The sequence below is a fragment of the Macrobrachium nipponense genome, chromosome 2 (assembly GCF_015104395.2).
Source record: "Macrobrachium nipponense isolate FS-2020 chromosome 2, ASM1510439v2, whole genome shotgun sequence".
Taxonomy (NCBI): domain Eukaryota; kingdom Metazoa; phylum Arthropoda; class Malacostraca; order Decapoda; family Palaemonidae; genus Macrobrachium; species Macrobrachium nipponense.
Window position 1 is genome coordinate 53,087,265 of NC_087201.1, and position 18,824 is coordinate 53,106,088.

General features: G+C 43.1%; 1 protein-coding gene across 4 annotated transcripts in view; it reads left to right on the top strand.

Moving 5' to 3' along the window:
* Positions 1–2,557: 2,557 nt before the first annotated feature.
* LOC135220584 (probable serine/threonine-protein kinase roco5) overlaps positions 2,558–18,824 on the top strand; it is a 185,153-nt gene continuing 168,886 nt past the window's right edge. For 2 of the 4 annotated variants that reach the window (XM_064257832.1, XM_064257835.1), the window contains exon 1: positions 2,566–3,478. In XM_064257832.1, coding sequence (XP_064113902.1) covers positions 3,421–3,478 — 58 coding nt within the window. In that variant the 5' untranslated portion in view covers positions 2,566–3,420. Of the gene's footprint in view, positions 3,479–18,824 lie in introns of all 4 variants that reach the window. The other 2 variants (XM_064257834.1, XM_064257833.1) reach the window with 2 other exon arrangements.

An 18,824-nucleotide genomic window follows, 5' to 3' on the forward strand; every position in this document is an offset into this window, starting at 1 on the left:
CATTCAAAGAGGAGTCAGTCAAGAAGGAATTCCAGAACTTTCTGACTCCTTAAAGCAAGAAATTGACTTCTTCCATAATCAGTTCAATAGTGCACCCGTTGAGGACTACCGGAATGCATTTGCAAATATGGTGTCGGAAATTCGAAGACTGTTCCCACAGGTTGAACGCTAACTGAGACTTCTTTAGGTTTCTCCAGCATGTTCACGTGAGGCTGATCGGCCATTCAGTGCTCTTAAGCACATGAAAACTTGGCTGCGTTCCACCACTATTATTCCTCCAAGACCAAGGTTCCACCATGACCCTAAAACGGTTTAACCATTTTATGATCTGCCATATTAACCGTATAGAATGTCCCACTACCCCCGCCCCCCAGCTTTCAAAGACCAGATGACGCCCCTGGCGAGATCCAGTGTTGTAGAGGAATTCCTCTGATATCGATAGATCTCAAAAAGGTATGGCAGAGCCACAGTAGGTCATAGATATGCCTACGCAGACGGTCCATCTCCAAAGTTTTCAAACCAACTGAGAGGACCCGGTAGTGTGGTGGGGTGGTACAACTGTTCTGCACTTCACGGGAGGTACGGAACTTCAAACCATACACAGAAAGTTTGTGGATAACAAAGAAACCACACAAAGATTCATTCTTCTAGGAGCGTCAAGGATATCAAGTTTTATGGTACCTATGTCATCAATTTCACGAACAGCTGAGAAAATTATTCTACATGATAAATTTCTTCAATAGCCGTCTGACCGCAGTTTTTTAAATTTTCGTCAAATTCTATATTTTATTGAGGGGGGGGGGGGTGGGGGGGGGTGTGAATGGCGGGGTTGTCGGTAGGCGTGAAGCCACCCTCAATCAAAAGTATACTTATAGATAAGGAAAAGTGCATCTGCACTGCGTTTGCGAGTCACAACTGTGTGGAAAGATTTAAACATACAAGTAGCAGTTTTCATCTCACAGTTCAGCAATACTTGGGTAAATATGGATAGATTATTTCAATTTAGCTAGTGCTAAACATCAGAGGTGACAGGTCATAGAAACCTGTTTGAAATAGAGGCTGACAAATTAGCATAAAATTGCGACTTCCAGTACTACACACGTTTAACCTAGATCTATGGTGTTTCCATGCCAGATTTTAATAAATATTTTCATAAGTTATTCTCCGGCACTTTTGCATAAAATGAGCCCACTTGCAAAACGATTTTACCCGGCTAATTCTACCTAAAAATAACTCTAACGAGCCATTTTCTCTAATTGAACTAATCGGTTCCTTTATCAAGGCCGAAACATCACCTTTATAAATTATACAATGTTTCTTGCTCAAAAAGCATTTTCCTTTCTTACAGGAGTTTATTTATACAATCCTTAATAAATTTTATTAAAAAAACAAACACAGGGATCGTTAAGGTGTGTGAAGAAGAATTTATGGCGTAGTTACCGCATCTCGACTGAAAATATGTTCAATTTTCATCAAAATACTTCTGATTTCTACATACATTCGTTATTACCAGCTGGAACACGTGTATATCTAAGTGTGCGCACTCGCCGGCTAGTCATCGTCTAGTTCATGCGAGCATTGCAAGTGAATGGCGACGCCAGTCAAGCAGTCAGCCACATATGCACGTGAACCTCCCTGTCTGGGAACATGGACTCGCCCAGCGCACATTGTCAGCGAATATTATAATTTTCCAATGCTTTCATACTCATGCCGCTCCTTCATAACTTTAGCAAGTGTGGTTTAAATATAACTGTGAAAATCGCTTGTCACAAGTATATTTCTGTTAACATTCAAGTTGTACTGATTCTTTAATTTCGACTAGTGTTATTGTTAATTTACACACACACACACACACACACACACACACACACACACACACACACACATATATATATTATATATATATATATATATATATATATATTATATATATATATATATATATGCGTGTTCCATGACTTAGAATTTATTAGGTTACAGTATTTCTGAGCGGCCCATTGCAGCTTCGCTCAATACTTAGTTCATTTTTAAATTTGAATTTTGTCTTGCGCGTAGTAGATGTAGGTCTCATTAAAACAAAATTATTGCAATCTGAAAGCAGCCAATTCCATCAGATTTTGTGGCCAGACTTTTCAGCCTAGAATAGTTTAACATGATTGTTATACACTCGCATAAGACATCAAATGAACATGGACACCAGTCAATACTGATATAATCATGATATGCTATATGTATATGATATATTGTGTCTAGTACAGCTTCTGATAACAAAAGTAAAGAAAGAAAAAAGGAAAAAAAGAACACTCGAGTCTACTCAGCATTGAGTGAGGTGCCAATTCCTGGATTTTTTATACTATATATTAAACTAATACAATGCCAATAAATGTTATACTTGAGTACTTGGCCCATTCAGAAATAATAAACACGCTTAATACTGACTAAGTCTGTTACATAAAGGTTAGTGATGTTCACGACCGGTAAAAATGTAAACAAAATTTTTGATGAATTGCAACCGAGAATCCCAGACAGGCACGCAGTAGGCACTAAGCAGACTAGTCAGTCTGCCTCCATCCGTGCTAGAGGTTGGATGTCGTGTGCTACATGTTATACTTCTTTCAATATTTAGCTTGTGTCGTTGCCCTTTTTAAGGCTTTATTCATTTTTAACATTATATGACAATTGTGAGTGTTCTGCGAGTAAGGAAAGTGTGCAACGTAAGGTTAGCTCAGCTACTGTGCATTGCCTAAATGATAAGCTAAGACCGAAGGTTTGCTGCAAGCAGTGGTGTTGCTGGTGATGATGATGATGATGATGGGGGAAGAAAAAATATCGAATATTTTGCATCTTTCGTCTCCAGAATAAATGTCCCGGTTAAATCTTACGCGTTGACATACGTTCAGAAAGTGATATTTTTCACTTCAGGGTCCATTTCTAGTTTGATGATAAATTAAATCCACGTCAAAAGCACAAGAGGCAACGCTTTAGAAATAGCCCTACATTTGTTAATGGCTACATCAATTTGAGCTTTTTTTTATTATTAATTTCACAGGTTTGACATCAGTAAAGCCCCATACGTTACCCATTTGAAAAAACTTCAAAAAGCACCATTTGGCTAGATTGATTTTTTCATTCTTGAACTTGGACCCCCTACCCAAGACATAGTAGTAGCTGACCGCCCCCACCTCTCCCCCACCACCACCGCCCGCACATTCGATCGAGCTGAGGGGTGAGAATTTGGAAGTCTAGCCCCCCCCCCCCCTACTCCTGTCCGTAAGTAACCCCTCGGAGAGCAGCAACATTGCAAGCAAGCAAGCAAGCAAGAAATTGCCGTGCCGAGGAACAAGAAGTGATTCTCTGACTTTTTTTCATCCCTGCAAAGAATGAGGCCATGTGTCTAAAATACGGCTGTCGTTGCACAAGATGTCACCAGATTTCTCAAAATGGGTCCCCTTACTCCATCTCTGCCTTGCCTTTGGGGGTAAGTAGACCTACCTACCGGCTTAGTCGTAGATCTCTAGAATTACCTTTGCCTCCCTGGTGTAGGCGGGTCTGACAAGGGCTGCCAGTTCGTCAGGTGCTAGAGTAGTTGCTGCTTCTCTCTCTCTCTCTCTCTCTCTCTCTCTCTCTGGATCATTCATATCTACTATATCAGTTTTGTCTGTCATTTGCAATAGTAGACTTATGTTGCCAGAAAGATTGCATCTTTAATCAATTGACTAGTAGCTAGTAGCTATGCTACATCATTTAGACCATTAGGTAAATACTAACTTGACCTAGCCTAGGCCTGTGCTTGAATGTCAGCATGATCAGTAAGTTGCAAGTAAAATTTTTCTAATAGTAGTAATGCATACCTCAGTTACCAATTGGGTAGATCTAGGGTATTTATCCACGGCGGCCTAGACTATGGCAGCTGCGGTTTTTCTATGCAGTTTTAATTACTGAACAAGAATTCTAAGTAATATTTATTTGGACGACTGTAATTAACCCCCAGGGTCCAGTACTAAATACTGCAAAATACATTGGACGGCCCAATAGCTAGTGGATGTCATATCCGCGATTACGTTCCTTGCAGTCTGTGCCGACTGCTTCTGTAGAAATACCACCAATTGTATCTTACCATACTTGTTGAAGTTGGAAATTCTACATTGAGGTGTAACATGCTTAGGGCCTGAGGCTGAGGCTATTCTCAGAGGTTAGGGTGTAGACCAACGGGACAATTCCATAGACGTTAACAAGCCTAACCCTTCCTGGATTGCCAGGTCCTGACCTAGGCTAACCAGAACTTACCTACCTAACCTCACCTAGGGCACCGTGCCCTGACCTGTCCAGGAGCGGGACTTAGCTTCAGTTGGGAGGTTGTCCCCTTCATTCTGCAAACTATCCTTACGATATATCAATTTCTTGTCAGACACATGAAGCATGTGGTTTCTAGTTTATATAGGTATCTTATATTTTAGGTATCTATTATATATAAATACCATTTTCATTTTTTTTTTATTTCTACTATATACCCAGTCTCTCACAATTTTGGGGGGATCCAGTGGAATGCCAGGGTTTTGTGGGGGATCCAATGGAATGCCAGGGTTTTCAGGTGATGATAGCCAAAAATGGGTAAACTCCACCAACAGAAATGGTAAAAAATCCATAGATCACAAAATAAGTGGTTGGCAGATTATATATAGGTTGTGTTCATATTTGGTATCAGCAGCCTAACAATGAGCAATTTAGAGCACCAACAAATCCAACCTGACTTTGAGTAATGTAAATTATAAAGCAAAATATGTTCATGTTTTGTAGCTCGGAAAAGCACAGAAAAGATGGTCAGAAGTGTAAATTTTCCATTCTCTGAAGCCCTCATAATTATATGTATATAATCTCTCTCTCTCTCTCTCTCTCACTCTCCAGTTATATCTTGCTTAACCGTTCTTGCTTATCCAAAGGAATCATTAAAAACTGAAATGCATTAAAGGCCTATGCAGTGGTAGGAAAATGTCTAGCTTCAAGAAGGGTGTCTTCTGTAAGTTTTCCAAGGAAGTACAAACATTAATGGTAACGGGATGATAATAATGTTGTTTACCAGTTCATCTTATTATTTCCATTGTTGTTTGACACAAAGGTCTCTGAAATTCCACCACTAATTTTATACATGTGCTTTATCTTTCTCTTGTAATGAATAAACTCCACCCTCCCATCTCATATTTATCATTCAAGTCTGGGTTGTCCAACTCTTATGGTAGCCCCAAAAGTCCAGCTATACTGTCACAACCCCAGTGGTTGTGTGAAGGACATGTCATCGCTATCTCCGTTTCCCCTTGGTCATTATTTTTTGTAAATATGGCACTCGCATAATTTTCCATATGGACAGTCTGCCAACTGACTGTATTCTTTTTGAAGCTATTTTTCTCAAAGTGTCAAAGTATTTTAGATAAAGTTTCAGTGTCACACTGAGATTCATATCTGTTTAGTAATACAGATTATGCTAGAATTATGTGTAATCTCACTTTTGAAAGTAATTTCTGTCTGTTAGATTTCCAAACCGTATTCAGCATAACCATTGTTTGATTTGCCAGTTTTAGTCTTGTGTGATATCATAATGCTAGAGAACCTGTATTCTATATTGTTTCTATATTTTTGTTTATGAGACTTACCCAGTAATTATATAGTTATAGTTTCCAACGTTGTGCGTAGGAATACTACAGCTGAATAATTGCTTGGTAAGTATGAATAGAACATTATTTTAGTATAAAAATACCATTTTTAGTCAGTCTTACCAAGCAGTTATTCAGCTGTAGGATTTCTACGCACAACGTTGGAAACTGTAGCTATATAATCACTGGGTAAGTATATGCAAAATCTTATTTTATTATAAAAATATCATATTTGAGTGATTCAACATCATTAATCCTTTTTCTATAAGGTGTTATGTTATCCCTTTGTATGTATACTCAGCATTGTGTTGTTTATATATGTATATAGCTTACCAAGTAATTACATAGCTAAAGTTTCCAACTACCACAGCAGCTAAAAGTTGAAATTCGCTGTAATGATACTTTTGTTTTGGTGTACCTATGTAAATAGCCCTGACCACTTTCGATGACGAAGGTTGTTAGCTCTCCACTAAATTTGGAGTTCATTTTCCTTACCAGTTGTTTGTCGAGACAAACTGGTAATGTACATATTGTTTATTTTTGGTAGCAGCATTAGCTAGTGAAAGGTTTTTCTAGAAAAGACCGTAATTTCATGATTTAGAAGAAATAGATTGTCTTTACCAGATTTTGACTTTGTTACCGACTGTTATGATTTCAGACGCAAGTACGTCTTCAACTCGTTATTGCAGCAAAGGCTGCAAGATGAGATTAACTTCAATAAAGTATGATTTGCACACTGTTTGCTCTACTTTTAGTGGTCGAATTTGCTCAGTAAATTTTTCATGTGAAGAATGTGAAAACGGGATCATAAGCTATAGAAATTCTTAATTCTCATCTTTCAAAGTTAGAAAGGGATAGGAAAAGATAGGCGACTTATGAATGACAATAAGATTGCAGTTAGCCAGGAATCTGCTGGTAGCATTGATTTATCTGTTATTTCTGTACCGATTACCTGTGTCACATATTCCCAATTCTCCTGCTATTCCACTTGAACCCTTACCCAGCTCCCATGTTTCTGTCCCCAGTGCCATTGCCGACCTGGAATTGAGATTTGATCGAAAGTTCAAATTAATTGTGAATTTTTGGCTCAGTTAGGGACTTGAGTTCGTGGCCTAATGAAGCAAGTGAATAAAACCAGTGTTAACAGTGCAAGTGCAGTTTTTATGGGGGGAGCTGGCTACCCATCCCACCAATTCTCTTAGGCAAAGGTTCCTGGCGCACTCCCTTGAATATGGGAGAAGCCATACCAAAGGCCCAAGGGAGGTTGTTGGGGTCTGCCCACAGGTAGTTGGCCCCTAAGGCACACCTGTTGCAAAGTCCCAGGGTGTGGCAGACAGACGTTGGAAAGGTGTCTTTTTGGAAGTGGTCCATTTTCCTTGAGTTCCAGAGCGTCTAGTCCTGAAGGCAGGCGCCATTGGTGGTTTAGTGACGAAGTCCTCCTCCAGTGCCTTGCAAGAAGAGTAAGGAATCTCTCTTAAGTAGCGCGCAAAAAACTATCCTGTAGCTTCTGGGACAGCCCATAACATTTCTTGCCAATGTGTGCAGACAAGAAACGTCCGGTTTTGGAGTCAAAACGTGTTCATAATTGCTCTAGTTTGTCTATGAGTGCTGAGCGCCCATTGTTGTATCAGGAACTTCCGAGCGCCAAGTACCTTCTAAGGACTCAGTGACTGTCTGTTCTACAATTGCCGAACTCCTACCCACTCATTCGGAAATGCTTGAGCGCCAATTGGCACCTAGTTCCCCCTCACTTTGGTGCCAGCCTACTGCTGCTTCAGTTTTGGATCCTTCTTTTGAACCCATCCAGCAGTGCTGGATGACATTTTGCACTTTTTGAGGAAGCCTCCTCCTGCAGTTAATCCTGCTGAAGATTTGTCATTTTTCTCCAGTATCTGCAGTAGAAGAGGAAGAGAATAAAGAGGTAAAGGAAGAGTTCTCAGACTGCTTATGGAGCACTACTACGTTATTTACTTCGTAATTCTCCTACCTTCTTTTCATCTGTGGTGCCTGCTTCTCTTGCATTGATGTTTATGATGAGCAACTAGCCTGTCTATCCCTCTTAAGTTATTGCTGAAAAGATGGTTTGTCAGCTTCTGCTAGGAAGGCACTTAGTGAGGTGGACACTGGCTCTCAGAGAGCACAGAAAGTCTTGCTTTAGTTTTCCTTTGACTAGACTTTCCCATTAAAGGTATTCCTTTTATGCTCCGGGAGAAGCTCCTTCCCTGGGTGCAGCTTCCTCCTCCTAGGGGGACTTCTCAGTTCTCATTGACGCTTCTCAGAGATCAGCTTTTTCATCGGCCAAGTTGATGTTTTTTGCAGCTGGAATCGACCACCTCCTCCGTACTGTAACATGAAAGATTCAGGATTGTTCGAGCTTACCTGCTAACTTTGTCTCAGGCATTTTTGGAGTACAGGAAACCCCTGTAGTCAGGGGGGGATGGGTACCAGACCTCCCCCCACTCACAAATAGCTAAAATCCGCAAATACATGAAACCATCCTAGGAATGCTTAGTACTTTCTATTTTAATAGTTAAAACTTAAAAAATGCTCTAAAAATGCTTATAGCTCAGTATTTTAACAGTTGTATCACAAAAAATGCATTTAGTCACGAAGGTATGAAAATACAGTAATTTGTAAATATTTCTCAGTGAAAAATACCACGAATAGACAAATTTTCTGCGAATAATGTGTATACTATACTGTCTGTAGAAAAATCTGCAAATTGTGAGCCTGTGATGCGAGGGGTTTACTGTATTCTCTTGCGTGGACAAGGGTGTCTGGGATAGTATGCAAGAATTAGCCTCTACAGTATGGGCGTCTTAAAGAAGAGAGAATTATGGTGCTATTATACCACTAAGGGGGGTAACAACATCACACAAGTCGGCGCTTATGTTCTCTCCTCTTGCTAAAGATTCCTTGTTCTCGCAATCGACAGTTAATGACTTGCATCGCACTTGCATAAGAAATTGACGCAAGATCTGTTATCTCAGCCTTTGAGACGCCTGAAGGCCTTCCTGTCTTCAGTGGGAAGTCAGCTTCACCTTTACAGATGCAGCCATTTCATAGTGGGAGACCAAGAGCTGCCTATCGAAGACCAAGAGGAAATGTCCGTTTCATATTATGGTCTGTTAAGAGGCCTTCAACCAAACTTCCATTCAAGAAATGAAGATCATGTCCTCCGTCCTCCAGTTGGTGCCAGACTCCACCTGTTTTGGGAGGGGTGGAAAGAAAAGGGGGTAGAGCAATGGATTGTCCAAGTCCTCAAGGAGGGCTACTCTATTCCATTCAGGGAAAACCTCCCTTAGTTAAGAAGCCCATCGTCGACTGCCCATTCATTAGGCGCAGAGAGGTTTTCAGCTGTCTCGGAGGAAGTTTCAGCCCTCATCTCCAAGAATGTGATAGAGTTAGTAGAAGGCGTAACATCAGAGGGGTTCTACAAGGCTTCAGGAGGATGGAGACCAGTCCTGAATGCAATTGCTCGGAATGTCTCTGTCCATAAAACAAAATTCAGAATGGAAACCAGTCACTCAATTCTTGCATCCATTCGTTAAGAAGACAGGATGGTCTCATTGGACATGAAAGATGCATACTCCTACACCCCAGTATCAAAGCACAGTAGACCTCCCACATTTGTGGGGGATTGGTATCACATCCCCGACCCATGTGAATAGCTAAAATCTGTGAATATTTCAAACCCCTCGAAAAATTCTTAGAACTGCCTAATTTTATAGTTAAAAAAACTAAAAAGGCTTATATGTACCTTAACAGTTTTATCCTAAAAAGTGAATTTAGTCATAAAAATTATATGAAAATACAGTAATTTGTGAATATTTCTCAGTGAAAAATAGCACGAATAAGTAAATTTTCTGCGAACTGCAAAAAAAATCTGTATATTCAGTCCCTAGGAAGCCCTGTGCTTTGGACTGTTGACAGCACTGCAGATCTTCACTTGTGTCCTAGCTCTCCTTGGAGGGTGGCTCCATCTGATGGGCATCAACTTTGCTCTTTACTTGGACAATTGGCTCATTTGATCCCTGATGAAGGAACAAGGCACAGAGAACCTTTGCATGACTCCTCTTTTAGCACAAGATCTAGGATTACTTGTGAATCTCCATTCTCCAGAATTCCCAGCTGGATCCCTTTCATGAGATAGTGTATTTGGGGAAGGTGTTGAACCCTCAAGTTTTTCATGCTTTTCCATCCCCCAAGAGAGTGGAATCTTGGCTAAGAATGGTGGACAATTTCCTCACTCCCAACATGCTCAGCGAGCAAATGGATGAGCCTCCTAGGGGCCTTGGCATCCATAGGACAATAGTTTTTCTAGGAAGACTACATATGAGGGTTCTTTAGTTCTATCTCAGAGCAAGCAGGGACAAAGAGATATCCTAACTCATTCATCTGTCATGTAACTCATGAGATAAAGCATCACCTACTTTGGTGGAGGTCTGAAGGCAGGTTTTCATACATTCAACTTACCTGTCAGATATATACATAGCTATAGACTCCGTCGTTCCCGACAGAATTTCAAATTTCGCGGCACTCGCTACAGGTAGGTCAGGTGATCTACCGCCCTGCTCTGGGTGGCAGGACTAGGAACTATTCCCGTTTTCTAATCAGATTCTCTCTGTCGCCGGCTGTATCAACATTGTTGTTACTTCCTCCTGACTAGAATTCGTTTTTCGCAAAGCTTTTAATCATCTCTCGCTGATATTTGGTGACGTACTTGGATCGTTGTTTGGCATTCGCTATCGTGGACTGTTTTTTTGGACTTGGTTTTGGAATTTGTGAATATGTCTGATTCTAGTGTTAGTTTCAGAGTGTGTGTGAATGAGGGCTGTAAGGTGAGGATTCCGAAAGCTTCGGTAGATCCTCACACTATTTGTAGGGGGTGTAGAATGGTTGAATGTTCGATTGAGAATACGTGTAACGAGTGTGAGAATCTGAGTGCACAAGAGTGGAAGAATCTAACTTCTTACTTGAAGAAGTTAGAGAAAGATAGAGAGAGGAAGGCGGCTTATAAAACCCGCAGGATGTCTGCCTCTCATGATTTACTATCTAGCTCTGTAGCTTCTTCCTATGATAATCATGACCATTCTGTTTCAGCCCGTTCACAAATTGCTAATCCCTCTAGTTCTGCTGCGGAAATAGCAGAACTTAGAGCTTCCCTTCAGAAAATGCAGGAAAAAGTCGCAGCATTGGAAGGTAAGGAAAGTGAATGTGGTTTCGTTAGTGATGTTAGTGTCCCCAGTGTAGTGGAGGGGGCGTCTGGTCGTCTCTGCGACGCTCCCAGGCCTAGACCTCTTCCAAGCTCCCTGGCCCGGAGGAGAAGGAAAGTCGAAAGCCGTACGGGGGTTGTGGAGAATCCCCAACGATCAGGCGTCCCTTCGGCAGAATCGATTGTATCGACTGCCAAGGACCGCTATAGGAAAAGCGTCCTTCGAGAGTGCTTTTCGTCGTCTAGTTCGCCTTCTCCGAGAAGAGGATGGAAGGAGTCGAATCTTTCCCGTTCCTTTGAATAGAGGAGTATGAGAGAGCATGAGCTCAATTCGAGTCCCGAGCGCTTCTCGGAAGGAGGAGCGCCTTCGGTATTAAAGAAGGCGAGAATACATTCAGACTCTGGGTCTGGAAGGGATCCTAGAGCGCCTTCCAGATCTCCCTCTCCTAATTCGGAAGATTCCTCAACCAGGAAAATTTTGAAGAATATGCAAGAGCAATTAGCCTTGTTAGTAGGAACTCGTTATAAGGAGCCTACTCGTAAGAAGGATGATAGGCTTCCTATTAAAAGATCTAAATACCTATCTCCTGTCGGGCGTGACGCATCCTTCAGGGGAGTTGTCGCACAGGCGGCCATCTCTGGGGGGAGCGGTGCGCTAGACAGGAGAGAAGTAAGAAAGGAAGTTACTCCTGTCAAGAGTAGGGCGCCAACCAGAAGCCAGGCTCCGAGTAAGCGCAACGAGCCAGTACAACATTCAAAATCTTCAATCAAGCGCCAAGAGTTAGCTGAAGAGGAAGATCCTGTTAGGAGTAGAGCGCTTGTGAGACGGAAAGCGCCTACCGGAATCAATACTCCTACTAAACATCAGACGCATGATAAGGATCAGAGTATTTGGAACGACGTGCTCCTACCAGACGCCAGGAGTCGTCGGGCCTAGATACTCCTCCAGGCGCCAGGAGTATTCTGAACTGAATACTCCTCCCAGGCGCCAGGAGTATTCCGAAGCTTATACTCCTACCAGGCGCCAGGAGTACTCTGGACTTAATACTCCTCCCAGGCGCCAGGAGTATTCCGATGCTTATACTCCTCCCAGGCGCCAGGAGTATTCTGGACTTAATACTCCTACCACGCGCCAGGAGTATTCTGAACAAAATGCGCCTACTAGAAGCCAGGAGTATTCGAGGCGCTCTGCGCCTGCCAAGCGCCAGGAGTATTCTAAACACGTTACTCCTCCCAGGCGAGGTACTCCTGCTGTACACCAGGCGCATTCCTCGTATGAAGAGCCTGACACTCGTAAGAGAGTAAGAGAAGAATCAGAAGAAAGAAGGGAGCCTTCTCCTTCCGAGCCTATCAACCCAGAAGATGCCTCGGAGGACGAAATGAAGGAAGGATCTTCGAATTATAAAGTTCTTTCGTCCCTTCTATTGGAGGAATATGGAGACTCTTTGACGCCAGCTGCCCCCCCTTCTCCACGCTCTCTGTTTTCGAGCACGAAAACACACAAGTCTTCCTCTTTCCTTAAAATGAAGCCTGCTATATCTATGAGGAGGGCTCTACAATCTCTTGACTCCTGGTTCAAGAAGAAGAAGGAGTTAGGAAGGACGGTCTTTTGTGTATGCCTCCCCCTAAACTTACAGGGAGGAGAGGCATTTGGTACGAAACGGGAGAGAAGATGGGACTGTCTCTGCCTGTTTCAGCTGAATCAGACTTCTCGAGTTTGGTGGATTCGTCGAGAAGGCACGCCTTGAATGCAGCGAAGGTAACATGGGGGCTTTCGGAAACGGACCACCTTATCAAGGGACTTTTTCACACTTTAGAAGTTTTTAACTTCTTAGATTGGTCTCTTGGGGTTCTGGCCAAGAAATCTCAGGAAAAAGAACAACTCGACCCAGAAACCCTAAATAGCATCCTCGCCTGCATTGATAAGGCTGTTCAGGATGGATCGGCTGAGGTATGCTCCCTCTTTGGTGCAGGAGTTTTAAAGAAGAGGGCGGTTCACAGTGCTTTCCTCACGAAGGCTGTCTCTCCTTCGCAGAGAGCCGCCTTATTGTTTGCGCCTCTCTCTGAACACCTTTTTCCCTCGCAGTTGGTGAAGGATATCGCGCATTCTCTAACTGAAAAGGCCACCCAGGATCTCCTTAGGCAATCCTCAAGGAAGAATAGGCCTGTGGCTAGTGAGGAAAAGAAAGTGGCTCGCCCAGCTCAGCAACAGCCCTTTCGAGGAGGTCTTCCAACTAGATCGATCGCCAGAAGGAAGTCAACCGATAAGAGGGCAGGTCTTCCTTCCGTCCCTTTAAGAAAGGGAAGTGAGAATTCTGTCCTCCAAAGACACCCGTAGGAGCCAGGCTACATTATTTTGCGAAAGCCTGGGAAGACATAGGAGCGAACACTTGGACGATGTCGATTATCAAGAAGGGGTATCGCATCCCATTCAAGGACATTCCTCCCTTGACAACATCTCCGAGGGAATTGTCCGCCAGATACAGGGACCCTGTTCTGAGGGATACTCTTCGTCAGATGGTGGAACAGATGTGGGACAAAAGAGCAATAGAGCTTGTGCTGGATTGCAACTCCCCGGGGTTTTACAATCGCTTGTTTCTTGTAACAAAAGCCTCGGGGGGATGGAGACCGGTACTGGACGTAAGTGCGCTGAACAAATTCGTCGAACAACAGAAGTTCAGCATGGAAACGTCTGCCTCAGTCCTTGCAGCACTGCGACAAGGGGATTGGATGGTGTCCCTAGACCTTCAGGACGCATACTTCCACATCCCGATCCACCATTCGTCGAGGAAGTACCTTCGATTTATGTTCGAAGGAAGAATTTATCAGTTCAGGGCCCTGTGTTTCGGCCTGTCCACGGCTCCTCAAGTCTTCACAGACGTGATGAAAATGTAGCAAGGCACTTACATTTGAAAGGGATAAATGTCTCCCTGTACCTGGACGACTGGCTCATCAGAGCCAGGTCTCAAAGGCAGTGTTTGGAGGACCTGTTAATAACACTGGAATTGTACAAAATCTTTGGGATTGATCGTGAACCTCGAGAAGTCTCAGATGATCCCCAGCCAGAACGTGGTTTATCTGGGGATTCAGATGGATTCTCGGGGTTTTCGAGTTTTTCCATCTCAAGAGAGATTAAAGAAAGGCTGTGCCACAGTATCGAACTTTCTAGGGAAGGAGCGCACTTCAGCGAGGGAATGGCTGAGCCTTCTGGGAACCCTTTCCTCGCTCGAACAGTTCTTTCTCCTAGGAAGATTACATCTTCGACCGCTTCAGTTCTTCCTAAGAAGAAGTTGGAGTTGGAAGACAGGTCAGCTCTCGGACACGTTTCCAATCTCGGAAGAAATAAAACATCATTTGAAGTGGTGGCTGATTCCATTAAAGGAAAACAAAGGAGTGTCCCTGCAAGTACGGAACCCAAGCCTGACATTGTTTTCAGACGCCTCGGAGGCGGGCTGGGGTGCAACATTGGGATCCAAAGAAGTGTCAGGCACCTGGTCGGCAGAACAGGTGTCATGGCACATAAATTGCAAGGAGCTCTTAGCAATTCACCTGGCGCTAAAGAGCTTCGAACACTTGGTCAGAGGCAAGTTCGTGCAGATAAATTCAGACAATACGACAGCTCTGGCTTATGTCAAAAAGCAAGGAGGGACGCACTCTTTTGCTCTGTACGAGCTGGCAAGAGATCTACTGATTTGGGCGAACCAAGGAAGGTAGTTCTTCTTAACAAGGTTTGTCAAGGGGAGAGGAATGTGAGAGCGGACAGATTGAGCAGGAGGTTCCAGGTCCTTCCCACAGAATGGACACTCCACTCAGAAGTCTGTCAGAGCTTTTGGCTCCTTTGGGTGGGGGAAGCCTCAAATAGATCTTTTCGCCACATTCCTCTCCAAAAGGATAGAAACATTTTGTGCCCTGGTGGAGGATCCCCGGGCTTATGCAAACAGACGCCTTTCTCCTGGGACTGGTCAGGGATAGACGTTTACGCTTTTCCCCCGTTCAAGATACTGGGGGAAGTAGTCAGAAAATTCGTGGCATCCGAAGGAACCAAGATGACTCTGATTGCTCCGTATTGGCCAGCTCAAATTTGGTTCACAGAGGTGATGGAATGGACAGTGGACTTCCCCAGATCTCTTCCAAACAGAATAGATCTGCTCAAACAACCCCACTTCGAGAGGTACCATCAAAATCTACCCGCTCTTGCTCTGACTGCCTTTCGACTATCGAAAGACTTGTCAGAGCGAGAGGGTTTTCTCGCCAGGCAGCAAACGCAATTGCTAGAGCACGCAGATCATCTACTAGGCGAGTGTACCAATCGAAGTGGGAAGTTTTCAGAAACTGGTGTAGGTCGAAGAGCTGTCCTCTTCCAGTACCTCTGTGACCGAAATTGCAGATTTCCTTCTGTTTCTTAGACAAAAGTCGCATCTCTCGGTACCGACTATTAAGGGGTACAGGAGTATGCTTTCAGCAGTCTTTAGAAACAGAGGATTAGATCTAACGAATGATAAGGATTTGCACGACCTCATTCGTTCCTTCGAAACATCTAAATCACTTGAACCTAAGGTTCCAAGCTGGAACTTAGATGTGGTTCTTAAATTTCTATCATCAGATGAATTCGAACCACTTCACACTGCTTCGTTTCGTAACATCACTAGAAAGTGTTTTGTTTCTGATATCTCTTGCAACGGCAAAAAGAATCAGTGAGTTGCACGCCCTTGAATCAGAGTTGGCTTCAAAGGAGACTCTGCAATTTGTTCATTTCAGTCCCTTTTTCTGGCCAAAAATGAAAACCCTTCGAACCCCTGGCCCAGGAGCTTCGAAGTGAAAGGACTTTCTAGTTTGGTGGGCAGAGAGGCAGAAAGATCCCTTTGTCCAGTTAGAGCTCTAAAATTTTATCTGGACAGGAAAAAGCAGTTGGGGGGTTCGCATAAAGGTCTTTGGTGCTCAGTGAAAGACCCCAAGAGAGCAATGTCCAAAAACGCATTAGCCTTCTTTGTTAGAAGTGTTATCACAGAAGCTCATAAGAATTGTTCAGATGATTCTTTTAATCTTTTAAGAGTGAGAGCCCACGAAGTTAGAGCAATCGCAACCTCTGTGGCGTTCCAAAGAAATATGTCACTAAGAACATTTTTGGACGCAACTTCTTGGAGATGCAACTCTGTGTTTGCATCCCATTATTTAAAAGACGTACGAGTTACGTATGATAAATGTTTTTCTTTAGGTCCGTTTGTGTCAGCACAGACGGTTCTGGGTAAAGGAGAAAGCACCAATCCTTAAATTATGTACGTAACCCTCTTGTCGGATGTGTTCTCGGGTTTTCGGTGTATGGGAGTGTCAGTTGTCGCACAGGCGGCCTTCACTTCTCTTCATTTGAAAATCGAGTGACATCTGACTATTAGAGGGGTACAAAAATTTTGTTATTTTTGTATGTATGAGTTTCGAGTTTGTGGTTGTTTGCTAAGAGTTTGGGGATAACTCTAGGCAATCTTAGAACTAACACGGGTTAGGATCGGGTGATCGGGATTGGTTGTGTGCTCCTTAAATAAGTGCGTGTTGTCATATAAGCGGATGTGCTCCCATTGACAAACGCCAGTTAGGATTCTGTCGAGTAAGTGGAAGAGACCCCATCGACAGATCCACAAGAACTCTTGGCCACAGATCACTATCTCGCTAAGGCTCTTGAGATGAAGCAGACTCCTGGGCAGTAGCCACGAAGTCTTCCATCTAAAAAGGTGAGGAACTAAGGTTTATTTATACCTACAACATATGTTGTTTACCTGTCTAGTCAGTTGGTTAGCTGTCTCTTGCCCTCCACCAAAGGGTGTCAATCAGCTATGTATATATCTGACAGGTAAGTTGAATGTATGAAAATGACATTGTTATGATACAATAAAGTTTCATACATACTTACCTGGCAGATATATACAATTGAAGACCCACCCAGCCTCCCCGCAGGAGACAGGTGGAAGAGAGAATCTGATTAGAAAACGGGAATAGTTCCTAGTCCTGCCACCCAGAGCAGGGCGGTAGATCACCTGACCTACCTGTAGCGAGTGCCGCGAAATTTGAAATTCTGTCGGGAACGACGGAGTCTATAGCTATGTATATATCTGCCAGGTAAGTATGTATGAAACTTTATTGTATCATAACAATGTCATTTTTACTAGGGAAGTCACTCTGAGTGCAGAGCTCTTATTCTGATGCATCAGACATAGGCAAGTGCAGAGCTTTTATTCTGATGCATTAGACGTAGGCTGGGGAGGTGTCCTGGGAGACATGGTATCTGGTATATGGTCACAGGAGCAAGAGAAGTGCCATATGAATGTGAAAGAACTAAAGGCCATTCACTTAGGTTTGCAAGCCTTTGCTTAGAGGTGTTTGGGAAGACATTAGCAGCACACTTGGACAACATGACAGCTCTATCATACATCAGTAAGCAAGGGAGGATGCATTCCTTCTCCCTATGTAAAGCAGCAAAGGACCGTCTCCTCTGGGCAGAGGAAAATCAGACAAAAATAGTGACAAGGTTTGTCCAAGGCAGACAAATGTCTTGGCAGATCAGTTAAGTAGAAGCAACCAAGTCATGCCTAAGGACTCTAGATCCTCTGGTATGCCTGGACCTGTGGAAGCTTTGGGGCAAACCCACCTGGATATCTTTGTGACTTCTAAGAATCACAGGCTTCTGCTTTCTGGTCACTAGTCCCGGATCCATTAGCATGGGCAACAGATGCCATGTTACAGGAGTGGTTGAACAAGGATCTGTATGCCTTCCCTCCATTCAGGATGATAAGAGAAGTTCATATCTCATCAGAATGTTTCATTGACACTGATAGCCCCATTTTGGCTGTTAAGGGAATGGTTCCCGGACCTTCTGGAGTTTTCAGTAGACTTCCCAAGACTTCTTCCACAAAAGATCAATTTGCTCAAACAACCACATTTCAAGATGTTTCAAATCTAGCTCTGACTGCTTACAGACTGTCAAAAACTGCATAGAGCTAAGGGGTTTTCAAATTCAGTTGCAGGATCTATTGTGAAATGCAGACGACAGTCATCTGCAAATGTCTACCAGAATAAGTGGTTGATCCTTTGATTGTGGTATATAAGTAATGACATCCCATCTACTAAAACATCTGTAATGAAAATAGCAGATTGGTTTTTTTTTTAAGAACTCCTTGGCCTCATTCTTTTAATATTAAGAATTTAGTGAATGTTAAAGTTATATCTACACAGGACTGAAAGGTTTGGTCAAAGAACCGACTAGATCCCTTATGAAGAATGCCCTCTGTTTTTCCCAAGGGACCATATTCAAGAAGCTCATTCTTAGATTGATGAAGAGCTTTTACCAGTGTTTAAAGTCAGAACTCACGATATTAGAGCTGTAGCTATGCCGTTAGCTTTCAAACACAACCATCTCCTTCGCCTCAATTCTTCAAGCGTCTTACTGGAGATGCAAGTCAGTCTTTGCTTCACACTACTTGAAGGAAGTGGAAACTATTTTTAGCAATTGCAGTACCTTAGGCCCTGTGTCGGTGGCTGGCATGGAATTGGGGGAGGGAATGTAGGAAGTATTACCATCATCCTGTCTCTTGGTATTGTGTTAGGTCATTGGGTACTAATGGAGCCATGGGGTGCTTGGTACTTGGATACCCTCCAGTTTATTTTTTTTATGATAGGGGTGTTGGTGTTTTTTAATTATTTGGTGTAGTTAATATTCTTTATTGTCTGGTTGTCTTATGTGTTGGTACTCCACCCAGGACAGAGACAAAATTGTTATGCTTTATTAGCGACCTGAAGTGTCCAACTCTCAAAGCACCCGCTTGTGTAGCAGCCGACCCACAGCTATGCCGCTGCGCCTCTAAAAGTAAGATGAGCGCCAACCAGTGTATGTTCACGCAACAACTCTCTTGCAAGACAAGGAAACAACAAGCATTATTGCAATGCTGGAAAAATTTTATCCCCAAAATCAT